The 24,554-nt window shown below is 39.6% G+C and overlaps 2 protein-coding genes across 8 annotated transcripts in view; both read left to right on the top strand.

The window, feature by feature from the left end:
* Positions 1-24,554, top strand: part of LOC308063974 (growth hormone-releasing hormone receptor-like) — a 494,830-nt gene that overhangs the window by 327,252 nt on the left and 143,024 nt on the right. The window lies entirely within an intron of this gene.
* The window catches only part of ADCYAP1R1 (ADCYAP receptor type I), a 155,036-nt gene that overhangs the window by 55,063 nt on the left and 75,419 nt on the right, over positions 1-24,554 (top strand). For all 7 annotated transcript variants that reach the window (XM_080387700.1, XM_080387701.1, XM_080387704.1 and 4 more), the window contains one exon: positions 8,087-8,192. In XM_080387700.1, the coding sequence (XP_080243826.1) occupies positions 8,087-8,192 (106 nt within the window). The remainder of the gene's footprint in view (positions 1-8,086; positions 8,193-24,554) is intronic.

The raw sequence follows: 24,554 nt of genomic DNA, 5'->3' as shown, positions 1-24,554 counted from the left end.
TCTTTCACCCAGGTAACTCAGACCATAAATATTGATCAACATAGAGTGTCCAAAACATTAACTGGCTGTGAGAGGAGTATCTGCTGATGCTTCTCAGCAGCACGGCATCGATGCAGGACTGAATACACACAGATAAGGTACTCATCATCAGGCAGACAACCTATTTTATTAAATCACCTAATAAAGGTAGCATTAGCATCATTCTCTGTGGTATAAACCCACACCAAAGGATTACAGTGGTTAATAACTTTATACAAGAAAATTTTTGAATCTTCTATCATGTGGAAAACTCAGTTGTTTCAATATCTGTTGTCATCCTGCAGGAATATGTTCACATATCTAGACCTTTTTTTTTCCTCTTTTTTTTTTTTTCTTTTTTTTTTCTTTCTTCCCCTCCAGAGCAGATTGCATCACCTTTTAAAATTTTTATTCCAAAATAATAAGATATTTCAGTGACACCTTTAAGCAGAGCAAAAACTTTCCATACCCCTGACCTGGATTACTTGAATGACATCTCAGTTCCTCGACTGATCAGTGCAACATTTTATATCGTATTTTGTGTTTGTATCAATGATATATGGCTGTGAATGTGGCCAGCGCACGGGAAAGCACAGCTTCATCATATTTTTGACAGTCTTAAATTGGGAGGTCAGAGAACAAGGCACTTTACAGCCATTACTGTACTTTCTTCCCAGCCAATGTCCATAGCCCAAGGACAACCAAAGCTGGTCATAAATGCTCTTAAGGTGACTTTTCTCTTTCTCCAGTAATTTGTTGGTGTTCTTTTTCCTGTGTATGGCCTCACCAGTCATCATTAGGAAGTTTTCCTACATTGCCTCTCTTCCTTTCTAATCCCCTCTGCTGAGTTCCAACGCTGGCTCGTCTCACCCTGTTGCTGCTCTGACACACCATTCAGTCTGCTCCCTTCTTTCCTTCATGAATATGTACTTTATTCCCCTCCTTGAGTTTTTACAGCTAAATAGTGGTGAAACCCTCCAGAGACAGGAAGGAGAAAGAAGAGTTTGTTGAGAAAGCTACTCTAGGCACAGTCTTTTTTGCGAAGATTTGATTCCTTGTGGGATTTGAGTGGTTTTTTTCTGGTTTGGGTTGTGGGGTTTTTTTTCCCCTCCACTTTGGCACAATATGTGAACCAGCGTCGCTTAGCACTGAAAGGAGGAGGGAAATTGAGAATGAGCTTGCTCACTTCCCATTACCACTGCTGTAATGAGCTCTTTGCCTCCCTTCTTCAGAATTATCCCCAGTCCTAAAGCCTCTCTGGGGAATATCAGAGTGACAGCTGTAGCACGACTTGCTGGAGCCGCCTGCGGGGAGAAGTGAAAGGGAGGAACGTGTGTGATAGTTGAGGGCAAATAGCTTTAATTTAATTAGTAGATTAATTAAAGCTTTCTCCCTTGGGTAGGGTATATGTGTGTGTGTGGTGAAAGTGTTTCTACACCCTCCTGTAGCTGTTCATCACACGTTTCTGTTCCAAGTGTGACTCAGATGGGGTTTCTATTGAACTTGCTTGGAGCCTGCACAAAACAAATTTCCTGTCTAAGATCTTTTCTCTTCAGGGTTTTGTTTAAATGTAATGAGGTATAAATGGGCAAATAATCACGAGTAATAACAAGAACTTGCCTTGCAAATGAATGTGGCAACACGGCAAATGTAGAACTCCTAAAAGCTTCTCTGTTTCGCTAGGTCCCCACAGTGAGAGAAGTCTTACGTTAGCACAGATTCCTTCAGCCTTCAATGAATGAAAATCACCAAAAGTTTTTTTCGATGTGATAAACCATTCGAGACTACTTCTTACCCTTGCCTCTGCACGGTTTACATGGGTCCTGAGGAAAGGTTAAGGACAACAGTGTCCTGGGCTGTATTAACAAGACAATAGCCAGTAGATACAGGGAAGTGGTTAATCCCCCTCTACGAAGCACTTGCTGGACCACTTCTAGAGTATTGCATCCTGTTCTAGGCTCCTCAGTGTATTAAAGATATCAATCAACTGTAGCAAGTTCAGAGGAGGGGACACCAAGGAGGCCTGTAAGGAGTGGAAAATGGGCTTGTGTAGCTGGTGGAAGGAGAAAAACTTTTGGGACAACCTAGTAGCAGCCTTACAGTGTCTATGAGACATCGTCAAGAGGGAAGAACAATGCTTTTTGTCATGGTGTATGGCAGGAGACAAATGGACTATGGTCATAGGTTGAAACAAGGGAGGTTTGTACTAAAGAGAGGCCTTTTTACCCAGATGATAAAGATTCTGGGAACCCTCAAACAAAAGGAAGCTTACAGATGTGGAAAAAGGGACAGGCGAGTTGGGAGGAATATAGGGATGTGGTCAGAACATGCAGAGATGCGACGAGGAAGGCTAATGTCCATTTGGGATTTATCCTTTGAGGAAAGAAGAAGGAAGACATGTAGCATGTTTTATTTGGAGTTGTACTTCTAGAGTTTTATCTTTGGAGAAGAAAGTCTCAGGAACAATAGGAGAAAGCCATTTTACATAATATAATCAGCAATCAGAAAAGGCTGCTGAGCCTTTAGTTTCACCTCAAGCACATTATGTCTAGCAAGATTTAAAAAAAACCTTTTCCAATTAGTGGTTGCATCCTACCAGTGCAAGGCTTTGAGAAACATTGCTTGGTATTGCCTGCTAATAGAGATAATAGGCTAAAGGTACACACTCGTTTAACAAAAGATGTCAGTTCCTGTGGAAGTTATCAACTATACTGAGAATGCCTTACCATACTCGGAAAGAGGTTTTTCAACTGATCTTCAAGATAAGAAGCTAGTTAAGGCAAACCTCGTGGTTTAACACCAGCCAGCAACTAAGTACCATGCTGCCACTTGCCCACTCCTCCTGCTGGTGGGGTGGGGAGGAGAGCTGGAAAAAGGTAAAACTTGTGGGTTGAGATAAGAACAGTTTAATAATTGACGTAAAATAATAATAGACTAATAACAATAATAATAATGGAGAAAACAAAAAAAAAAAAGAGAGGAGTAAACCCCAAGAAATCCAACTGATGCACAGTACAGTTGCTCACCACCCACTGACCGATGCCCAGCTGGTCCCCAGGCAGCAATCAGACCCCCCAAAACAACTCCCCCCAGTTTACATACTGGGCATGACACTCTATGGTATGGAATGTCCCTCCTGCCAGTCAGGCTCAGCTGTCCTGGCTCTGCTCCCTCCCGGCTCCTTGTGCCCCTGCTCACTGGCAGAGCACGGGACACTGAAAAGTCCTCGGTTTAGAGTAAGCACAGCTCAGCAGCAACTAAACCATCAGCATGTTATCAACATTATTCTCATCCTAAACCCCAACCGCAGCAGTGTGCCAGTTACTAGGAACAAATTTAACTCTATCCCAGCTGAAACCAGGACAGCAAGCTCAAAAATAGATTTACCCTATGTTGCATAACACATCTTTTGTCCAGAGTTACCACTTGAGAAGGTATCCATTGAGTGAACTGTTGATTATGCTGCTGTTATTTTCTAATCTGCAGTGAGACATGCATCTCTCTAGGAGCCATCAGTGTAGAAAAGTTACCATAACTTAAATTCATGTAAGACAGTTTGAAAGGGATCAGTGCCTTTTTTGGCAGTGTGCTCTGTTTGTGGGTTTTTTTCTGCACAATTTTCTTAAAACATAGTGTCAAAACTATGCTGCAGATTGTACAACTGTGCCTTGGTTTGAATAAGTTCCTAATCGTTTTACCCTTTCACTTAGTCTGAAGTGTTTTGAAATTACAGTAGTTTGGGTGCTATTTACACAGGCAGATAAAAACGCAATCAAGCAATAACGTAAGGCCTTCCTGGAGACAATTTGTTCCACCGCCAAGCCAGTGTTGAGGGTACCAGTAATGATGTAAATCAGTTCTGAAAAAATCCAGATAATCAGAGCTCTTTCCCAAACACCTCTATTTTTAACACAACATTGTGCAAGTCTTGGCCCTGGTTTGACCAGTTGAATCATTGCTTGATAAGGGATTAAATCTAGTAATGTTTCCATGACAAAATAAGCTTCTTTGGGGAATGCTCACATAATAATGTATCAGTTTTTAAGCTAACTTTTTAAAACTGAAAGTCATGTACCAAAGTTTGTACGATGCTGTGCCTAATGTGAGGCACAGCCTGCACTACACGCTGGGAAGAGGTGCAGAGCCACCACTGTGCTCTGTAGATCTTCGTGCACCGAAGCAGACAGCTAGGCATGCTGCCTTTCCAGTGGAGGAGGAATCTTGGGGAAAGGAAAAATTGCTGTCCAAGTTACCTTCACTTGCCTTGCTCCCACTGTTTGATATACTTCAACCAAAACAAGAAGAAAAAAGTTTATTTACATTTCCTGATGGAATAAACTGGCAACATGTGTTTACTTCCATGAGCAGGGAAGTGTATGATGCCCTTCTGATCCGCACAGCTCCTCCCATGGGGTTCTCTCCCTGGACCATCTGTATATTTGAGCAATTCCTTGCTTAAACATGACTCTAAAATTTGCTGATCTGATTTACCTAGCTGGGGCAGGTCTGGAAGCAGCAGAGATGTGTTCACCTGGTTCTCTGCTTAGGTGTATGTACCATCAATAGCTTTCCCAATGGAACAGTTCACAGTAAAGCAGTACCTTGAGGGTATGTGTCAGAGAATAAAGTAGGTTGTTACCTAATGACATCATTGTTATTAACTTTACCGTAATGCCAAGGGAGCAACAAAGAGTTAAGTACTATAAGTTACATGCAGCACATGCTGGGTTATTTTTGTGGTGGCCACCTTAATAAAAACAAATGAAGAAAAATGAAAGTTTTTAATTTGTTGTACAGCTGTAGTGCGGTAGCTTGCTGCTGTTGTCTTTTTCTGTTCCCTCACAACTAAACAGACGTCAATTCTATTTACTGTATTTGTATCTAGGCAAACATATGCCTTTTCAAAACAGGTGTGAGTCAAACTCCTTCACTCCACTGAGAGTAATTTTTTTTTTTTTATAGAAGAGTGAACTTCATGCACTATCTTCTTAGTTTCTTGATTTTTCTAGTATGTGTCAGAACATTCTTTAACTGCACATATCACTGATATCTTCTGGGAAACTGAAACCAGCCTGTCTCTGCTGAACTCAGGAAATTGCAAATGTCCTTGAGGCAAAAGAAATGAAATCAGGAGGCCATGAAGTTCAATCTCACACTTCCATTTGAATTGTGCTCTGCAGGGCAGTTGTTGAAGACTGACTTGACAGATTAAAGGCTCTACCAGTACGTAGTTAATGAAGAAACACAAAACATGTGGATCCTTTCAGGAAAACGTGAAAACATTAAAGGATCTCTGCATTCAACAGCGAAACCTTTTGCTATTAGGAATCCAAAGCATTCAACAGCGAAACCTTTTGCTATTAGGAATCCAAACCTTTTTTTTTTTTTTTTTTTTTTTTTTTTTTAGCAAAGATGACAAGCAGCTTCTCTGGCACGAAGGTTAATGTTTCCTCCCTTTCTCTGCTTTTTTGGGGTTTTTTTTGTTTGCTTTATTTTTTTCTCCCCATGCCCCCCCTTTTCCCCTCGTTGATGAAGAGTGCCACAAAATGGCATAAAAATGATTATGGGAAGTCACATCAAAATAGTCTGCCAATAGTGAAAGCTTAGCTACAGGGGCAGGTGAAGCCCATCGCTCTAGTGCCGTCTGTGCCCAGCTGTCTACATTTCAAATACCTCCTGAGCCAGACTTACTCAGATACAATTGACTAAATTTAGTCAGTTCAGTCAGAGACATCTGACCAGATGTGCCCGTCTGCGAGGAAAACAATAAAATCTGAGCTCTTATCCTTAGGCTTTCTTTATAATCAATCAAGTCCTGGCTTTGACTTACCTCTACTAAAGCAGACACCAAATACAGGAAGGATAAATAACTCTTTTGTCTTTTCACTATAGATTGAATTGAAACCTTCTCAAAGGTCTATGAGTGCCCCGCAGGACATCAAAATCTGGGCATGGTGGGTTTCTTAGTGTTTAGTATCCTTTGATGAACTTTGCATAAATACATACATGCATATATATATATATATGTTTTGAACTCCTGTAACATTGAACATTCACAATATCAAGGTGAAAGGAGCTCTTCAGGTTAAAAATAAGTGTGTGAAGAAACATTTCCTTTTGTTTATTTGTATCCTGCTTGCGTAGACAATATATATTGTAATATTACTATTACAATTTTTATTATTATGACTACTATTACTACATGAGAACTTTTCTAACCTGTACAGAAACTTCCATATTCATGTACTGAGACAACCCTTGGATGCTCCTTTCAGACCTGAGTGAACCAGCACCAGAATCCTGATTTACTTGCTATTTCTCTCTTATCTTTTTTAACAGACATTCTAAGAACTTGAATGTCAGTCAATGCAATTTTCCCAATCTTCTCTGAGGTTTAGGGGATGATGTAGCAAAAGCCCTTATGTTCTTGGGAGATCCTAGAGATCTGTGACAATATATATTTTCCAGGCCCATGGGAGCCCTTAAAACAGAACAGTGTTTGTTTTGAAGATAAACAAATATAATATGGTTATGCCTGGTGCATCCCACGAGGAAAACAGCTGAAATTTATTACTGAGATCTTGGAGATGAGACTATGTAGCATTATCAGTTCTAACAAATGGTGAGGAAAACTTCCCAACAGAGGTTCCTAAGGAAACCCTCGCTGTCTTTGAAATAAGGCTGGTGGCTTATAACTGTTATAAGGCCAAAAGTGTGCAAATGGCTCCACACCTCCTAGCACACACAAAAGCACAACGCAAGCACCACCAAACTAGGATTACTTGTGCCTTGGCATTTACTGTAAGTGTGTATTGAGTGTATTGTGGCGTTTCAAACTGTTCACTCCATTCTGTCTATTGGGAGGCGGGGGAAGTGAAGTTGAATTGTGTAGACGGGGCTCCAAAATAAATTGAAGAAGATTGAATTCGGGTATTGCTTTCCCTGTTTGTTTGTTCCTACATAGCAGGCAAGGCAAAACAGGCCACTTGGCAGGTCAGGTACGCTCTGCTTCCTCTGTAGTTCTCTATCATCAAGAGTGAAGGAAATGGGATGGGAAATATGAAACAGCAAAATTGTTTCAGTGAACCAGGGTGACCTACCCCATCTTCAACCAGTGCACTGATTTTCACGGTGCTTTCCGCGGTGTGATTTCAACCTTAACAGTGCCCCTGTAAAATGATCTAATGAAACCTGAGATTGTATTGCCCTTTAATTGATACACTCTGGCCACTGTCTGCGATAGGAATGAAATCTTGTATTGATTTCTGGGAATGGGTCACATTTTGTTGCTGCTTTGGGATTGCCTGCATTCTTTTGGCTGCAATGTTCCTCTTATAAACTAATTTCTTTTTGTTTTCATTTGCTTTCCCCCCATTTTTTTTCTTGCAGTGGACTGCCTTAGAGCCCTAAAGATGGCAGGGGGTGGGGACATGGGGGGGAGAAAAAGAAGAGATTTGGATAAAGTCACCTGACTTTAATTGGCATTGCATTCTTTTTTTGGCAAGAAAATTGCCTTGTGTTCACTAGGAATAAAGGAAGAAGGAAACATTAAGGAATGGACAGGGTGAAAGATGAAGAGAAAGAGCTTTTAATTTAGTTCTGAGTCCTGAGTGATGTTAATGGATTGTGCAAGACTCATAAGAAACTGGTGTAAGATCAAACTGAGCCTCAATTGATTTCTGATTCTTCTTTAAATTATTTCTCCATTTAGAGGTACCTTTGCTTCAGCCTTATATGAGGAAGGAATAAAATAAAATAAAGCAAACACATTAGAAATTATAGTTTGGCAGGGAGAACAACATAAACCCCCCCAAACAATTTATAAAAATTGTAATTCCATACTTTGGCCTTAAGCCTCCTGGAAGAGGAATTGAAATAAAGGAAAAAAAAAAAAAAGAAAAAAAGGTTTGTTGAAAGGTTTTCTGCACTTTTCTTTCTTATAAGGATGCTTTTATTTCTTATGCATTTTAGAACAGGACCTCAAAACTTACTGATGTTTCCTGATAAACTCACTAGCTATTTTTAGTTTGTAATTATCCTTTCTCCACATTTTTTCCCCTCCTTTCAGGTTACAGCAACCCATTCCAATTGCATCATTAAAAAGGAGCAAGAGACCTGTCTAGAGAAGATACGGAGGGCAGCTGCCCTGAACCCTTTCAATGACTCTTCTCCAGGTGAGTTGCAGCTGGGGACAGACCATGTACGTTGAAGTGATGGGTTCAAAACATTCCTGTCATGTCTGCAGGGGGTTTCAGCAGTGTCCATGCAAACATCTTACGGTAATAGGTGCAGTCACTGCAGCTGAATGAGCTTAGAGAGACATTATAAGGACAAAAAAATCAATCAATGGGGATGTACCAGAACAATTGCTGGTTATTATCAGAGGTCAGGAACTTGCTTCTGTACTTTAGGTGATGCAGTGACATATGACTGCAAAATTAATTCAGAAAGAAAAAAAAAAAAAAACAAAGAAAAGGAAAAAGAAACAGTATGCCTGGAGAGGCCTTGGTAGTGTTTGTGTCCTCTGCTTGTGCAGGTGGCAAAAGTTATTGGGAACTGGACATAAGACTAAGTGCATCGTTGGTCTGTTCTGTGACAACTTGTTCCCCCTCATCAGCTCAGTGATAACTTGTGCCTGACTCTCTCATGATCTGAAGACCTTTACAGGGATTAACATTGTGATGACCATAATCTTGATGAAGAATACTTGTGCTATTGCTGAGCTAAGAAACTGAGGCAGCAAGCAAAGAAGAAATTAATAGTTTAATATCCTGTCTCATTTCCCACCGACTGCAGCAGCAGCTGCCTATGGCCAGTGCCAATGAGAGAAGGGCAAAGAATGACAGAGAAACTAATTGGAAATCAGGGTCCATTTTCTGAGTCCTGTCCAAACAGCTTCTACTGTGACTAGAATTGGTAAAGCTGCAGAGGAAAGCAGATAAAACACATAGTGTGTGATAAGAAGGGAGATTTCTCTCCCCTTTTCCTCACCATGTATTTTAGCCCAGAAGCAAGGGAAGGCAGGATGCAGATATCTGTGTTATCAGAGCATCCTCTGAAGCAAGCTATTCCTGCATTTTAGCTGCTAGTATTTCCATCAGAGTCCTCCTATTATTCAGCTCATACATAAGGTCATTTTTGTTCTGCTTCCCAGCTTCAGGGAAACGAACTGTGTGGTTTGGCGAAATTGAGGAAAGCATGTACTGCAGGCAGTTCATTTCAGCCCCAGTGATGTGGGTTTAGGATCCTCTTTGTTCATTACAGAAGATCTTCCCAATTCTGCTGAGGTCCAGAAGTGGCTTATGCAAGGACAAAAGGGAAAAAAAAAAATGTGTTCCTCCTCCTGTACCCCCAAAATAATGTCAGAAGCTGACCATGAGCCCTGCTTCTTATGATTATGCAATGACTAAGATTCAAGAATTCATAGATTTTCTCAGTTCAAGAGAGACCATTTTACCAGCTAGTTGGTACTTTATCACTCAAACCCAGAATAACCCTGGCAGTTACGCCTGTTCCAAATTAAAGTCCATTTCTACTGTTGCCTACTAGAATGCCTGTTCCAAATCCAAAGCACACAGCTCAGAGATAGAGGAGGTCTGGAGCCATCGGAAAGGCTTTTGCATCTCCATGTGATTAAAATGTATCACCTACTCAGGCAGGCAGGGACTGAATCCTTTCAAGTAGTAGCTCAGCAGCAGAATCCAGATGCTCTTTATTCTGTGCCCCTAGTAGTTTTAGATTGAATTACTGTACAGAAGATTTTCCCAGGCTTATTGTGCATCTTTCAGTTGTTCACCACATCCTGTGGCAATGAGTTCCACAGTTTATGTGGCTTTGGGTAAAGAAACCACATCACCTCCAAGGCATTTATTTTCCAGTGAAGAATTCTAACATGTTTCTTGTTTGAAAGACATTTCATTCCATGGATCCTGTTTGTTGCTTTTTCTCTCTACCTTTTTAAAATTAGTGTAGATGTGTTTTACAGGTATTTCATTTCACCTCTGGGACTATAGCATTCCACTTTATCCCCTTTAAGTCCTGACCTTCCAGACTCACCTTTCATTACATGATACTTATTTCAAACCAGATCTAGCCACCATCACTCCCAACAAAGCCTTATCTCCATAGTTAAACGATGGGACATCAGCAGAGCTCTACCATCCTCACTGTTTGCTCAACATCCTTGAGATACTACTTACTGTATTTGGAATGACACCTTGTTGCTGCCTGCTAACACGGGGTGTATCAACATGGGATACTCCATACATGATGGATTCATATACCACAGGATTTAAGAAAATACCACAGTTATCTGTTTACTCCAAAAGCACTTTTGCTCCTGGTCTATTACTGGAATGGAGCACTATTCACCAGAGCTGATCCTGGCTTTTAGGTTAAGTTATCAAGCATTGGTTGGAGAAGTTTTGTTATGAAACTCCCCGAAGACGTAGTAACTGCCCATAAATTAAGCAGCCTTGTGCAGTGTGTTGATTCCTCTCTCTTTTCACTTGCTGCAGACAGCCTATTTTTCACCTGGGAGAAGTGAAAATTGCCCAACATTTGTTTTTTGTCATTCATCTGTAGCAGTAAGACATGTTAATGATGGCGGGTAGGGGAGAAATATGATATTAACTTGTTTCCTTCAAAGAAAGAGAAACATAAAAAATAACTCCCTTGCTTGTTAGAAACAGCTGAAAGAAAGAAGAAATCCCTCCTGGCTGATGAGTAAACTTCTGTTTATTTAAGAGCATGGAGAAGCACAAAACTGCCTCATCTCCCTTTGGACTATTTCTGCATGCAAATTTCCATAGAACATTTCAATATATATGTTTTTTCTGAGGATTTATTTCTCCTCAAAGGGGCTGCAGGGTATAAAATGGTATTGTGAGTTTTTAGGGAGTCTGTAGAGGTTTGGGCACGTGTTCAAGTTCCTGCAGCTTAAAAAAACCACCCACCAAATCAGCTGAACTACAGTAACCTATGCAAGCAAGGTAGCTACAGTCTTCTGTTGCATGTGAAACAAAGTCAAATGATCATGTATAACATTTGGGTCTGGGACATGAACAGTCCTTGTGATCTGTATTTCTAGTGTCTAGAACAATAATATTGCACATCATGAAAATTATCCCAAGGTGCCCACGTGGTGCAAAAAATAATAACAATTATAGTAGGTTTTCTGCTCCTGTTTGGGGACCTTGTTTTCTGCACTAATATTTTTCCTGTTTAAAAGTACTGCATGGAAAGCAATGCACTTTGATGTCAAAAGAGAAGAACATCTTATGGCTTCCTACATTTTTGCAGTAATTCAACTCTCCTGCCTTTGCTTTGGCCCCTTGCTGTGCTCAGCATCTGTGAACACAGACATAAACTAAATGGTTCCCCAGAGTTCCTCTGGGTGAGGTCCAACCCAAGCACAATGTTGATGCTGCAACTGCAACCACAAGTCTTGAAGAGCAAGGCTGGCACCGTATTATGGAAGGCATCCAGCCCTGACTTGTCAGGGCTCTGATGTTTTCCCCTTTCCCTCCTGCTGTACCTCACATACCCAGATGTTATGCTCATTACTGTTTTATTCTTCACAGCACTGTTTTCTCTCCTTCTGCTGCTGTGTAATGCCTATAATGCTTCAGAGACAATGATTGCCTTGAGATTTCTATTTGGTTTTTTCCATGAGTTTTATGACATCTTCTTCCTCTGAAATGCTTTAAATTCTTTAGGAGCCTTCATATGAAAAGAAATAAGGGGTATGTGCTGACCCTAGGTGTCCCTCCCTGCTCAGCCATCACCTACAGCCTGAATGAAAAAAAGAATTTGAAGAAAACGAAATCTCAGCAGGACCCAGAATCGGAGTCTTTTGTTCTGGAAAGGGAGTTAAAGAGATAAAGGGGAATAATGAATGAAAGCCAAAGGCCGAAAAGAAAGGAAGGAGGGTAATGGTTACTTCATACTCAACTTCGCCAGGCAGTGGAGCCAGGCTATTTCTTACATCAGTGTTTCCGATGTCCTTTGTTTGAATTTTTGTCCTTGTTCTAGTGTAGAGCTGCCCCAGCTCCTGCTGGACCCTCTTGTAGCTGTCAGCAGTCCTCAAAGGACATTCTGCCAGATAATAATTGATAAAGCTCACTGACAAATCATATGCATCCTTTTTCGTTTTTATTTTTTCCCATCCAGACTCTACTGACCTGTTCCCTGCCCCGGGGCTAGGAAAGAATGGCACAGGAGTTACTCAGATACTTAATGACAGTTTCCTGGGTTGTGTACACTTAGCATGGGATTCATCTAATTAAATGTTGATACCTGCAAATGCATCTGCACTGTGAATGATGAAGTCACCTTGCTCATTTTGTAGCTCTGGATATCTAATAAGTAGAGCCTGAGACATAATTCATTTCATCCTCAAAGTAGATTAGATGATGCCCTTTTTTTCTCTACAGACATATGTGGAAGTAAAGGTGGCTATCTCAGCTGTAAATATTTACATTGTTGATGTCTACATTTTATCAAACAAATCCTGCCTTTAGCATCTGGGTCTGCTATACTGAGTAGGTCACACCAGAGGTCTGGATTACTCTATATTTACCATGGGATGTTTTGATGTGTAGGTGTCTTCTTTATGACATCCATGTACTAAACTGTAGTGGATCTACTTAGACTTGTGTAAACAAGTTTTGCAATCAATGCTTCCTTGAGTGGTGACCTCCAAAGACAGGCAGAGGTGTTCAGCAGCCTGCACATTCACACTTGCCACACACATGCACTGACAAAGTCAAGATCCCAGCTGTCTTCCGCTTCCAGGTGGGTTTGTATCTTACCTAGCTGTAATTCCAAGGACCATACAGATTTGTCTGGCTTGATCTGGGATCTGCTGAGCAGTTTAATCTGATACTGTCCATGGGGGCACAGGATCACAGCCAGGACACATGCCACTCAGAGAAATCCCATAATGGTAAGAGCCCTGTTGATGAATTGTAGATTTCTCCAGCAGTAGTTTGGCATAACAGACTTTTCCCAGCCTGTCACCTGTTTGTCTTTGCACTGTTGGAACTTGATTTTCCAGACTTGTCCCCTGAATGTGGTGCTGTCTCAAATTGTGGGGGAGTTCCTTGAGTGATCTGCAGATTCGGGCCTCTGATTTAGTGTTTATAGTGCCTAAAATGCACTAATCTGGAATGAGCCAAGCTATGATAACAGTGAACATAGTGCAAGAATTTGAATAGAAATGGAAGTGACGAGGACTCATTGGTGATTATGTGGTTCATGACTCACTGTCAAATTAAATTTTAACTTGTAACCCTTGGTAAGCTAGTCCAACTTCTGTCCTTCCTCTGAAAAATATTGAAGGGCAGTTGCACTGCCAGGCAAGCCAAGAAATTCAAATGAAGTACTTGCAGGGATGTGATGTCTACAATGATCTTGGTTAAGAAGAATCCTATCAGCAAGTTATCCCATAAATCAACAGGAGGGAAACTGGTAGGGACACCAAGGGGGTAGGAGGCTGTAATTAGAAGATAATGGTGGTAATGCAGGGAGAGTAGATTCTGAAAAGTGTTTCTATGTTCATCTAAAGATGGAGCAGGTTTCTTTAGTCTTAGATTTTTATTGGGTGTCTTGTCAGCCTCCTGTTCTTTCAGAGCCTTTTAATTATCTGCTCTGATTTCCCTTGGTGCCACCAGGAAGACATTACTTTGTCGTGTGCCTGCCTATGTGTGGATGTATCTCCCTTATTGATGCAGCTGCACACAAGAACAATAGAACTAGGATTGTTCGTCTCACACTCAGCTTTTAAAAACTATTGAAATCCTGGAGCTGGGAGGGTATAGCTAAGAATATGTCTCTATACTTAATTGTTTTCTACTTGGCTCCTATTTGAGCCAGGATGCTGACCGAGATAGCTTTGATCTGCCTGGATACATCTGTCTTTGGTCAAAGTGGCTTTTTCGTGCTGATGGATTTAGCCATGTGACACTGCATAAAGTGTCTTCTACTAACCTCATGTTAGAGATGGTAGAAACAAGCAAAAAGTTCAAGGTAGATGTTAGGGACCATGTGGCACCAGGGTTAGGATTTGTGCTCATTTCAGACATCTATACAGTAGAGATCTGTATCTGAACAGGGCACCCATGCAACCATCTGTACCCAAGCTGTGATCAAGCTTTACTCTTTCTCAGGCAAATGCAAGAAAAAGAGCTTCACTGACCTCTGTTTTCCAAGCATTGCCAAAGATTAGCTCTTTGCCGAATGTCTCTGAGTTTATCAACACAACACTGTTTGTTCATCAGCTGCAATGGATTAATTAATGTTCCCTAAGTATGGGTTTATAAAGTAGAAAGGCCTTTATCAATGCTAGTTATTTAAACTGTACTTACGTGACTTAAATTTGCCTTATTTTAGACATCCATCTTACATTAAGTCTATGACGAGTGTCCATTTGTCTCCATTGCCTCTTAATGCAATCATTATGGAGATCTGAAGTTGGGTGGTATGAATTCTATGGATAATAATGTAACAGTACTGGAACGAACAAAATCTTCACAATCCAGGCAGAAACCAAGCTGCAGGCTCTATAAAGAATCTTGTTCTCAAATGGACCAGCAGAAGCTAAAAAGGATGTTATGAGCCTACTATGAATTTGGTCACATTAGTGAAGCTGAAAGCCTGGAAGGGCACTGTCATTGAAAAAGTTCAGGATCAGCTTTGGTAGGGGAAATAAAGGGTGCTATGTCACAGCCAAACTGCTTTGGAAAGATCTATGAAACTTTTTCTTGCTAGTCATGGCTGGAGAAAAGAGAAATCTCCAGTGGGTGAACCACTGGCATGTTCCTATTTCTTGGGAAAGCCTCTAGCCTACTTCTCATCCCTCTATAATATACAGCCAAGCTATACTTCTATGTGTGGTCTGACGGGGAAGACAAATAGTGTAAAAACAATAATTTTACTGGTGAAGAATTCCTAGTAACAGGGATTAAAACCCCATCCATGTACCCTAGATATAATGTGAAGCTGCACGTATTAATGCCAGTTGAGCTGGGGTGTTTATTTGGCGTTGTAACTCTCAGCTGGGGTCCTGGTCCTGGTTGCAGGAATAGTTTGCTGCAGGGCAGTGCTGTGCTTGTGCAGTCCTACAGCTTTTGCTTCCAGAGCTAGCTGGGTTGCCATTAGACTGGGGATCTCTGTACCTAATTCTTCATTAGTGATTACAGCGTCTTTGGTAATCTTACATGTCTCAGTGTCAAGAAAATCTTTCCTTAATGTACTATCCCTTTCTTTTCAATGCCATGTGCTACCCACAGTATAATGCTAACCCATGGCAAATTGGTGGAGTGTGTAGGGCCATAGGTGCATCGTGCAGAACCAGAAGAGAATTCTGCCATGGATTTTTTTATAGCACATATGATAGGTATAGATACTTTAGTCTCTGTCCTGAGAGTATTAACCCCAAATCCTACTAGTTCTTACTCTCTGCTTTGTCTCCAGGGATGTGTTTTCTCTTGATTTTAGTAACTAGCACCTCAATTATCTAGTCTAAACTAAGTCTAAGTAGCCACTGAAGAGTTGTGGGTCATTCCTTAGCGTTATTCCTTTCAAACTTCTATGAGTTCCTGCCATTTGTGGGATAAATTGTTCTCTGGAATGACCTTTATCTTTTTACTGACTCCAGAGGAAAGCCAGAGGACAAGTTCAGCTAGATGGACTCTAAGAAAGTTAAAACTTAGGCGAGGTGATCATCAGCCTGGGAACTGTCAGTTAAGGTGACTCAGAAAAGATGCAAAAATTGCTGTAATGGAGCAGAAATCTCTATTATCTCCTTGGGCAGCATGAACACATTCTGCCAACAGATTCAGCAGCATTTTGGTGGTTTAAATGAGGACTGCCTTCTTTGCAAGCCCTGCTAATAAATCTAAGTTTAGTCATCTTCTGAGCTTTGCTGGACTTCCATTCAGATGGGAAACGAAGGGAAGGAAAAGTACTGGAATTTAATGTCTACAGCTCTGAAAGCCATTAACTGCAAAACATGTGTATAAGCTACTATTCCCATCCCATAGTATATTCATTGGAATAATTCCTACTTGGTTCTTTCAAAGCTATTACTTTTGTAATCTCCAGAATTGCCAGGAAGTCCTTCTTTAATAACTGAGGAACATAAGTTAAAAGAAAATAAAAAGCGGAATGGAATTTGTCTAGGCAACTGGGTAAGATATTGACTTAGATAAAATTAGTTTCTGGGAGCACGGCTGTATAAAAATATTTTTCTGCAAGCAGTTTAGTCATTGAAAAATGCAAGTTCAGGTTAAATTCTTAAATAATTTACACCGAAAAAATAATAATAACCATTAAGAAATTTGGAAAATAAAAATCTATTGACATTTCATGACAGAACATTGTTTCAGAAGTATTGCTGGTTTAGGTAGGGTTAAAAAATCAATAAATGTTAAAATTAAAAATAAAAAGCTAAAAATAACATTTCTTATCTGCCTATCCAACTCTGTATTTCACATCAGCCAAAAAGGAAGAAAAAAAATGTCACTTAATTGAATAGAATGAAGGTTTTATTCTTCTTTTTTGTTTAACCATTGAAACAAAATATCAATTTACACAATTCCACTTGTGAATTGTGTAATTTGAACAGTAGTTCATTGTTTCTATGGTGACAGCTAGTTCATTAAAACACACCACCTCTCTTTTTTTGTCCAGAGTTTAATAACATCACAAAGCCTAGTCTTACCTTCTGCTACATGGCACACACCATGTGTAATGAGAAGCTGATCTGGAGTAAGCAGGGGCAGCTTCTTTACAGAATATGCAGAGGCTATCAGTAAGTGAGGGTTTGCTCCATATACTTGTTTACTTAGTTTTGGGATTTTTTTTTTATTTGTTTGGGATTTTTTCTTTGTATTTTTTTTTTTTTTTTTTTTAATGAACATTTTCAAATGCAAAGTGTAGTAGATACATTTGCAGCAGATTTCACCTGTGGGGCAGGGGAATTGTTTTAATTCATGTTGCCCCAAACTGCAATTGTGAGCATTACATGTAAACTGCAAGCATGATATAACCAGGTCACTTTGGTTAAAAAATGAGCCATGAATAGCAGTAAAAGTTATGCAGTGAAATGAGTGATGCTCTTTTTTGTGCTGCTGTGACCTGTTGGTATCTTCAGTCATGGACAGCTGGCAGCTGTGAGAACCTACAAACATTTAACTTTTTAATGTCTACAGTACCATGGCAGAAAAAAATACCCAAAAGTCTATTAACATGTCACCTGAATTATAACTGAGTGACCGTCTATGATTTTAGTATGATTTTCCTTGGATTTTTATAGCTCTTTTTAAATTATGTGCTCGTGCTATATCCTGTCAGGCAGCTGCTGCAGTATTCTGCAGAACCAAATATGTTTCAGAGCTGAATTAGTTTCCTTGCATGCAAACTGTGTTTTCAGGAAGATCCTAAAAACATGTTATATTTCTCTAAAAATGAGTGTCAAGTGTCAGACCACTGGATATTCTTTTAAAAGGTAATTCTGTGAAAATACTCCTTTGTTCCTATTCCCATGGCATATCCTGTGGCTGGCTGCTGTATTTTCTGACAAAAGCGAGTCTTTATTGCTTCAGTAGATTGTCAGTCTCATCGAAAAAAACACAGCAGCAAGAGTGAATTTGATTCTTGCTGGAATCAATGGCACAGTTGACTGGTTTCAAGGATCTTTATTTCTAGTGATGGAACATGGATTAAGACAGCACCGACTATCTTTGAATTTCTCTGCACTGGCAGAGACTACATTTCAGAGAGCTCCTAAATGAACCCTAGGCTTTGCCTGTAAATTTTAGTGTCCAGAAAGTTCCTGAAGCAAGAGAATTAGGGAAATATGTTGGAGATTTTTAGGACCAGCTTCAGGTACACATAAACAGCAAGTGTCTCTACATTCCTCAGTGTATCAAGACATTGTGACATGGGGCCTACAGATCTGTGTCTATTGGGACTGGCAATTCAATCTCCTGAAGCATCTCAAATTGCAGTAAAGCCCTATCTTTGTGAAAATAAATCCTTTACAGTGGAAATACTTGATGTAGCTACGTAAAAATTCCATGTTCAGTCTAAGTTTGTCACCCCGTCTTCATCAATAATCAGTGATGAAAAACAGAAGACTTCAAAGTGCAAATCATTACCCGCAGACACCTTCATTTTATCACTGGAATTACTTTCAGGGCTTCAGTAAATACATCAGCTTGGTGGGCTATAGTGGAACCTGAGACACTGGGGAAAGTGTTTTAATATATAGAGTCAGATATTCAGTGCCGTCTGAGATACCCACACAGTGCTGGAGGAAGTGGCACAGGCATACTAGAGTAACAATATTGCAGTAGAAGCAGGAGGTCACCTCAGGTGGCACTGAGGCAGCTGAAGCCCACCTCAGTCTGCATACAGACATCTGTATTTAGGTTTCTTAGTCTGAACATGAAAAGCTATAGGATTCACTGAATCAGGGTGATGAAACATTGGAACTAGTTGCCCAGAGAGACTGTTGATACTCCATCCCTGGAAACATTCAAGGTCAGGCTGGATGGGGCTCTGAGCAACCTTATCTGGTTGAAGATGTCCCTGCTCGTTGCAGTGGGGTTGGACTAGATGACTTTTAAAGGTCCCTCCCAATCAAACCATTCTAGGATTCTATGAACTTGATGGAAAGAAATAGGCATCTCCAGAGAACCAGTCATGCTTCCTAAGAGAGCCCTCTCAAAAAATGAAGGAAGGTTTGTTTGCTGAAGGATGTTAATCAACCTATGCAAAAATGCCTATCTTTTTGCATTGATTGCAGAGACAAAGAAATAATAAAAAATTACTGAAGTATTCTGAGCACTGACTAACAGAGATATGTTTGGTTTTAAACAAAGAAACCACAGGATTAATGTACATACAAACCCACAAAAGTTTGGCTGTATTAGTCTTACCTAAAGAAAGGAAAGGACAGTACAGCAATTATTCATGATCTCTGCTTGAGTTTCTAAAAGCCTAGAACGATGTGAAAGATACTGGTACATATGGTGATAGCTAATAAAGAGAAAATACAAATGTTGATGCTTTCTATAATTCCTTAGTTTTGGGCTTCTGCTGGTAACGATTTCATAAAGTATGGCCATGGAATATAATCGGATCTACACATACAGACTGAGAGTTGGATTCTTGGCTGTGCTAAGGGTATGATTTATCACCCTTGTATGATGAAGGATCTGTAATATACCTACTGATTCCCATTCTATCCGACAATAGCTCCTCAAGATAATGTTTCCTGTTGCTGGTAATGATAATCAGGATCCTTGTTCCTTCTTCTGGTTCTGTGATGGAAGAAGCACAAAAAGGGAATAAAGACACAGTGTATGACACTGGTTTTTCATCAGCTGACAGGGCTATGAACTTGTGGAATGCACAAAGCTTTTCCAAGAAAAGTGTGTGTGGGAAGCAGTGCTCCAGCCTGGGGTATCTTGCAGAGAAGCTTGACCAGAATCCCCCTTTTACTTATACATGGTGACTGTGGTCATTTGCATAAGATGACAATGAGGGTCGTCAAGCAGCATGGATTGTCCTCTTTCTGCCTTGTTTCTCACCAATCCTTCATTTAGTCTCTCAACAGAGGTAGATTTAATAGGCTTAGCAGTGGCACAGCCCAAGAAGCAAACTGGTTGGACCTGATTTTCTGGGATATAATGGGACTTTTGTGAGCTTGCTATGAAGGTGGTGTTGCTTGAAGGTCCTTTGTTATTCTTCTGTACCTTGATATGAAGATGAGAACAATATCAGAGTTTTCTTTCTACAGTGAGACAGCATGGAGTTTTTCTCACGGAACCTGAGATTTCTGTGCTATAGGTATTTTTATCTCAGCTGTTGTCCCAAAGCTGCCTTCATGGTCAGTGGACAAAAGTCGGCTTTTTGAGGGAATGACTCTTCAGACCTGTTTCAAATGTCTGCTTTCAGATGAGAGACATTGTTCTCTAGGATTGCCTGTTTCTATCTATTCCTACAAAAATACTGAGGGCTATTCAAATGTGGAATTGGCAACTGGTCATTTGTATCTCACTCTGGAAAGCACACTTGCCAATTACTGCTTGCTGTGTTAATGAGAGCGGTTGCCTGCACTTAGACCATTAGTGGGAGAACAGTAAATGTGATGGGAGCAAGAAGGGGTTAGAAAAAACTCCAATGGCTTTCTGTTAATAACTGTAAATGGAAGAACTTCTGTACACTCCTAAGAATCACTCCCTTTTCGCCAGTGTATGGGCTTCTGCAGGAACATTCTGATATACCATATTTTCTATATTTAAATTTCTATATTTAAAATCACTCTGTTTGGTATCTGTGTGGATTGCAGGATCACTTGGAAAGCTCCGGTCATGGATCAAGTGTTGTTAGACCAAAGACTCCAGAGAGTCATTTTAGCTGGTTCTTTACCATGAAATGTATTTTTTCTTATAGGGCTTCAGCAAGTACTGATAGTCTCACATAGGTGGCCAATGACTAAAATTGCCCAACTGTACAATTTAATTTCTTTTTTCAGCTTATTCTGAGCTTCATCCACTACTTCTTAATATACCTTACAAACTTAAGCCAAGAACTTTATTACAGGAAACTGCCTACTCAATAATACATGCAATTGAATAAATGTAATAATTTGGACTCCTGACAGGTTTTGCATATTGATTTTTCCTCAGCAAAACAAAACCAAAGAACAGTAAGTTAAATCATCTTCAGACAGATAAGCAAGTTACAGTACTATAACAAGTTATTAAATACTCCATCTGCTAAGTGGTAGAAAAATACTTGTACGTACTCCTCTCACCATGGCAAAGAGGACATAATTCAGATTTACTTACCCTCAAAAGCAGAAGTAAGGAATAGCTCACATGAATAACAACACCTTAAATATCAACTCCTGAGCTGGCCCTTACTAAGCTCCATTTTTTCCACAAAGTTCTTCATATTTCTACTTCATTAGACACTTAAGCTATGCCATTTCTTTGGTTTGAAATTAGAGTGAATCAGATCTTGATCTCCTCTGCAGGATGCTGAAGAGATTTAGAAAGTGGAGACAGCCCTGCAGTATCTGCTGAACTTTATAGCCTCTTCCATCACTGGAAGAGTAAAGCAGCAGGAACTGCATGTCCAATATTAATTTTATTTATCTATCTATCTATCTATCTATCTATCTATCTATTTATTTATTTTAGTTTCTTTGGCAAGGGAGGGCGGGGGTGGGAAAGGGGGATCCTTGGCTTTGTCCATGAGCTGCTAGCCAGCACTGCTGACTCAGAATGTGCATGGTAATTTGCTCCTGGCAAAAGGGAGGAAAAGAAAATGTGCAATTCTTTCCCCAAATTCCTCTCATGAAATAGGAGCAGGAAAGGAAAAAGAGAAATACCTCTCAATCTCATGCAGTTTTCCAGCCTTTTGTAAAAGAAATTAATAAAGAAGAGCTCTTCTTACATGTTTTGTTTTGGGGGACATAAAGCTTAATGTGCTGAAATATTTAATTCTAGGGAGAAGGATTTTGTGTGCTATACTAGAAAAAAATTAACTTGGCCCGTGCTGCTGTTATGCTTCCCAGCTTGAGATTTCATTTTCCACATATGTATTCCACCATAGAAATAAGTTATTCTGTGGTGCAGGAACACTTTAGCAGTACCACGCTGAAGTCTGAAGGTGAAATTAATCACACATTAGCTGGCTGAAAGCAGAATGTTTGCTTAAAGTGGACATGTAGGGTCCTCCATTGGGGGGGGGAAAAAAAAAAAGAAAAAAAAAAAAAGAGGGGGTTTGACCAGCTTGTCTTTGATATATATTTTAAGATAATTTGCTGATTTTAGATGCTTCAGAAGTAGGATATTATACCTTCTCTTGTCAGTACGTGATCTGTTTTTTCTTCATTTCATATCTAAGGGAACATTGAATGCTAGAGTCCAATCCTAAGTCAACTTTTGGTTTCGTTTATTTTTGCAAACATATGCATCATTCCAACAACATAGTTGGAAAGGAATAGAATTTAGAAAATTTGCCAAGCAGAATTCAGAATACTGTCAGTTAAAATAGATGTTCTTTCTTCCTAATGTTATTTCTGAATTTTGCTCCTGGGTGCCATGAAGACTCATGATTTTGACAGCTTGATGAATACATAGCATTTTATAAATTATTTACAGATGAATCAAAGTAATTACCTGCCTCTTTCACCATACTGTAAACAGGTAGTTTAGAGGCACTTTTGCTTCTAACATGGGTAGGTTTGAGCCTCAAGCCATCAGGAAATCTCCAAACAGACTCGCCTCCCAGCTAATAATATATTTATGACTACAATCGGCTAATTTTCTGAAAAGATCACTAACAAACTACACTTTTAAGACTTTGATAATTCTTAAACTAAGCTCACTACCAAAATAAGAGCAGCAAATACCCAGCCAGTGTGGGAGGGTTCTGCTAACAGCTCTTACCCTTCTCCCGGTGTAATTCTGCTGCTGTCAGTCTGCAGCCTCAACCCCCACTGAATTCAACAGGCGTTTTCAATACATGTTTCAGCAAAGAGAACTGTACCAAGCTCTGTATTTAGGGGAAAAAGGCCTCCTTGGGGAACAATTGCATCACTGGATGTTAGACATCTAATTTATTGGCTAAATTAGCTGGCTAGTCTCCTAAGACTCCTTGTAGAGTTGATAGATACTGAGATTTACATTCAGTTTACATATTAAAATATCTAAATTAAGGTGTCTTAATATGCAAGCTGAGTCCCACTCAAAGTGTACCCATAATCTCAAAGAGTTTAGCTGCCTATTTCATTTCCACAATTCACTATTTTATTTTCTGTCGCCTTTTTTTTTTTTTTTCAGTAGACTAAATGGGATCCCTACTCAACTAGTTTTGCCAGGTAAGGCGTGTTCCTGAAGCTAGATGATGCAGTGTTCACCCTTCAAAAGCAGATAGATGAGTCTTGTGGACAAGCACCTGGAGGTGCTCTTCTTATTGATCCTTTTCTTTGCCTTTCTGATTACGCTAAAAGCTGTTTCAAAGCTGTTTCAGGCTTCCTGAATGCCTGCCTTCCCAAATCGCTTGCACTTTTGATAATCAAGCCATACATTTCATGCTTACACAGTTGCTAGAATTGATTGGTTTGCCTCCCTTTCAGAAAAACAAATCAAAGGAAGAACAATGAAACAAGGCTACCAGAAATCACAACCAAAAGACAAGGCAAGGTTAGAATAATCCATTATTGAGTGACTAACCAGGACCTGTGTGAAAAATAATACCAGACATAGAAGTCAACGCACAATTAAATGCTTTAGAAGAGAAAAACAATTATTAAAGTGTGCAAGAAGAGTATGCCCAAACCATGTGGCAAGAGCAAAGCCAAACTGAAATAATGACCACAAACAATTAATTAAAATGCACTGAAGGACAGTTGTATTTGAGAAATTGAGTTTGTATTTGAGAACATGCCTCACCTTTTTTCCCCAAGATGTGACAGTACTTGAATCTTCTCCAGGTTTTTGGTCATACAGCTAAATGACTAATATAATCCTACCCCTCCTCTGCTACCCTGCAAACTACTTAAAACAGGACCCATTGTTAGCATAATTGAATAAGCTAGAACAAAATTAAATACAGAACTACCAGTCAGTAGAACTATTTCAGAATTGTCTTCATACAGGATATACCAAAATCACCAATTTGTTTCCATTATTCTTCTGGATCGAGAACTGATAAAGAAAACTTCAAATGGTATGATAGCAGCAGCTGATCATTCCTGTCCACATGAATAAGATTTCTCATTTGGGTTACAAAGGAGCGTTTTTTTCTGCACTTTCTAATTTTTCTTCTACATGTAACCTAAGCAGTATCTGAGGATATATGTAAATATATAACTCTATTCTATACCTGTATGAATACATACTTGTACCTCTAAATAACTTCTACATCTAACTGAGTTTTACAGTAGGGGTAAATTTTATATCTGCTAAGTAATGTGACCTCTGTTCACTCTCAGTATATCATGAAGAAATTTGTTACCATGTTTATATATGACACTGATGCTATCAGAGTCCCTGCAAGTCAAAAATTATCAAATGATACAAACATAAAGAAACTTCTGGACCTTTAGTCTGTAATTCAAGCATTCAGAATTGTGCCCTGTAATGTACTTTTCTCATCCTTTGTCCAGCTAATGAATGTCAAAGACAGCGAGAACTCCCAGACTTCCTTTTAGATATTTTAGTTATGGTTTATTTTTTCTGGGTGCAAGGAATAATCTCTATGAACTCCACAGGTCCCTTTAGGCTTATTTTCTGTTTTTCTATAATTATTCTACATTACAATAAATACCATAGTGAAAGAATATTGATTATATGTATTCAAATTTTCATAGTTATTTATTACTTCAGAAGGGAGTGTAATTACCTGCTCACATGTATTTGTGAGTAATACCACAAAATAATTTCTCTCCCTAATAGGTCTTTAACTTTTTGTAGTAAGAAGAGAGGGATAAAGAATAATATACTTAATGAATT

The sequence above is a fragment of the Falco punctatus genome (genome assembly GCF_963210335.1).
Source record: "Falco punctatus genome assembly, chromosome: 4".
Classification (NCBI taxonomy): Eukaryota; Metazoa; Chordata; class Aves; order Falconiformes; family Falconidae; genus Falco; species Falco punctatus.
The sequence above is the reverse complement of the archived record's forward strand: the minus strand, read 5'-3'. Positions and strand labels throughout refer to the sequence as shown.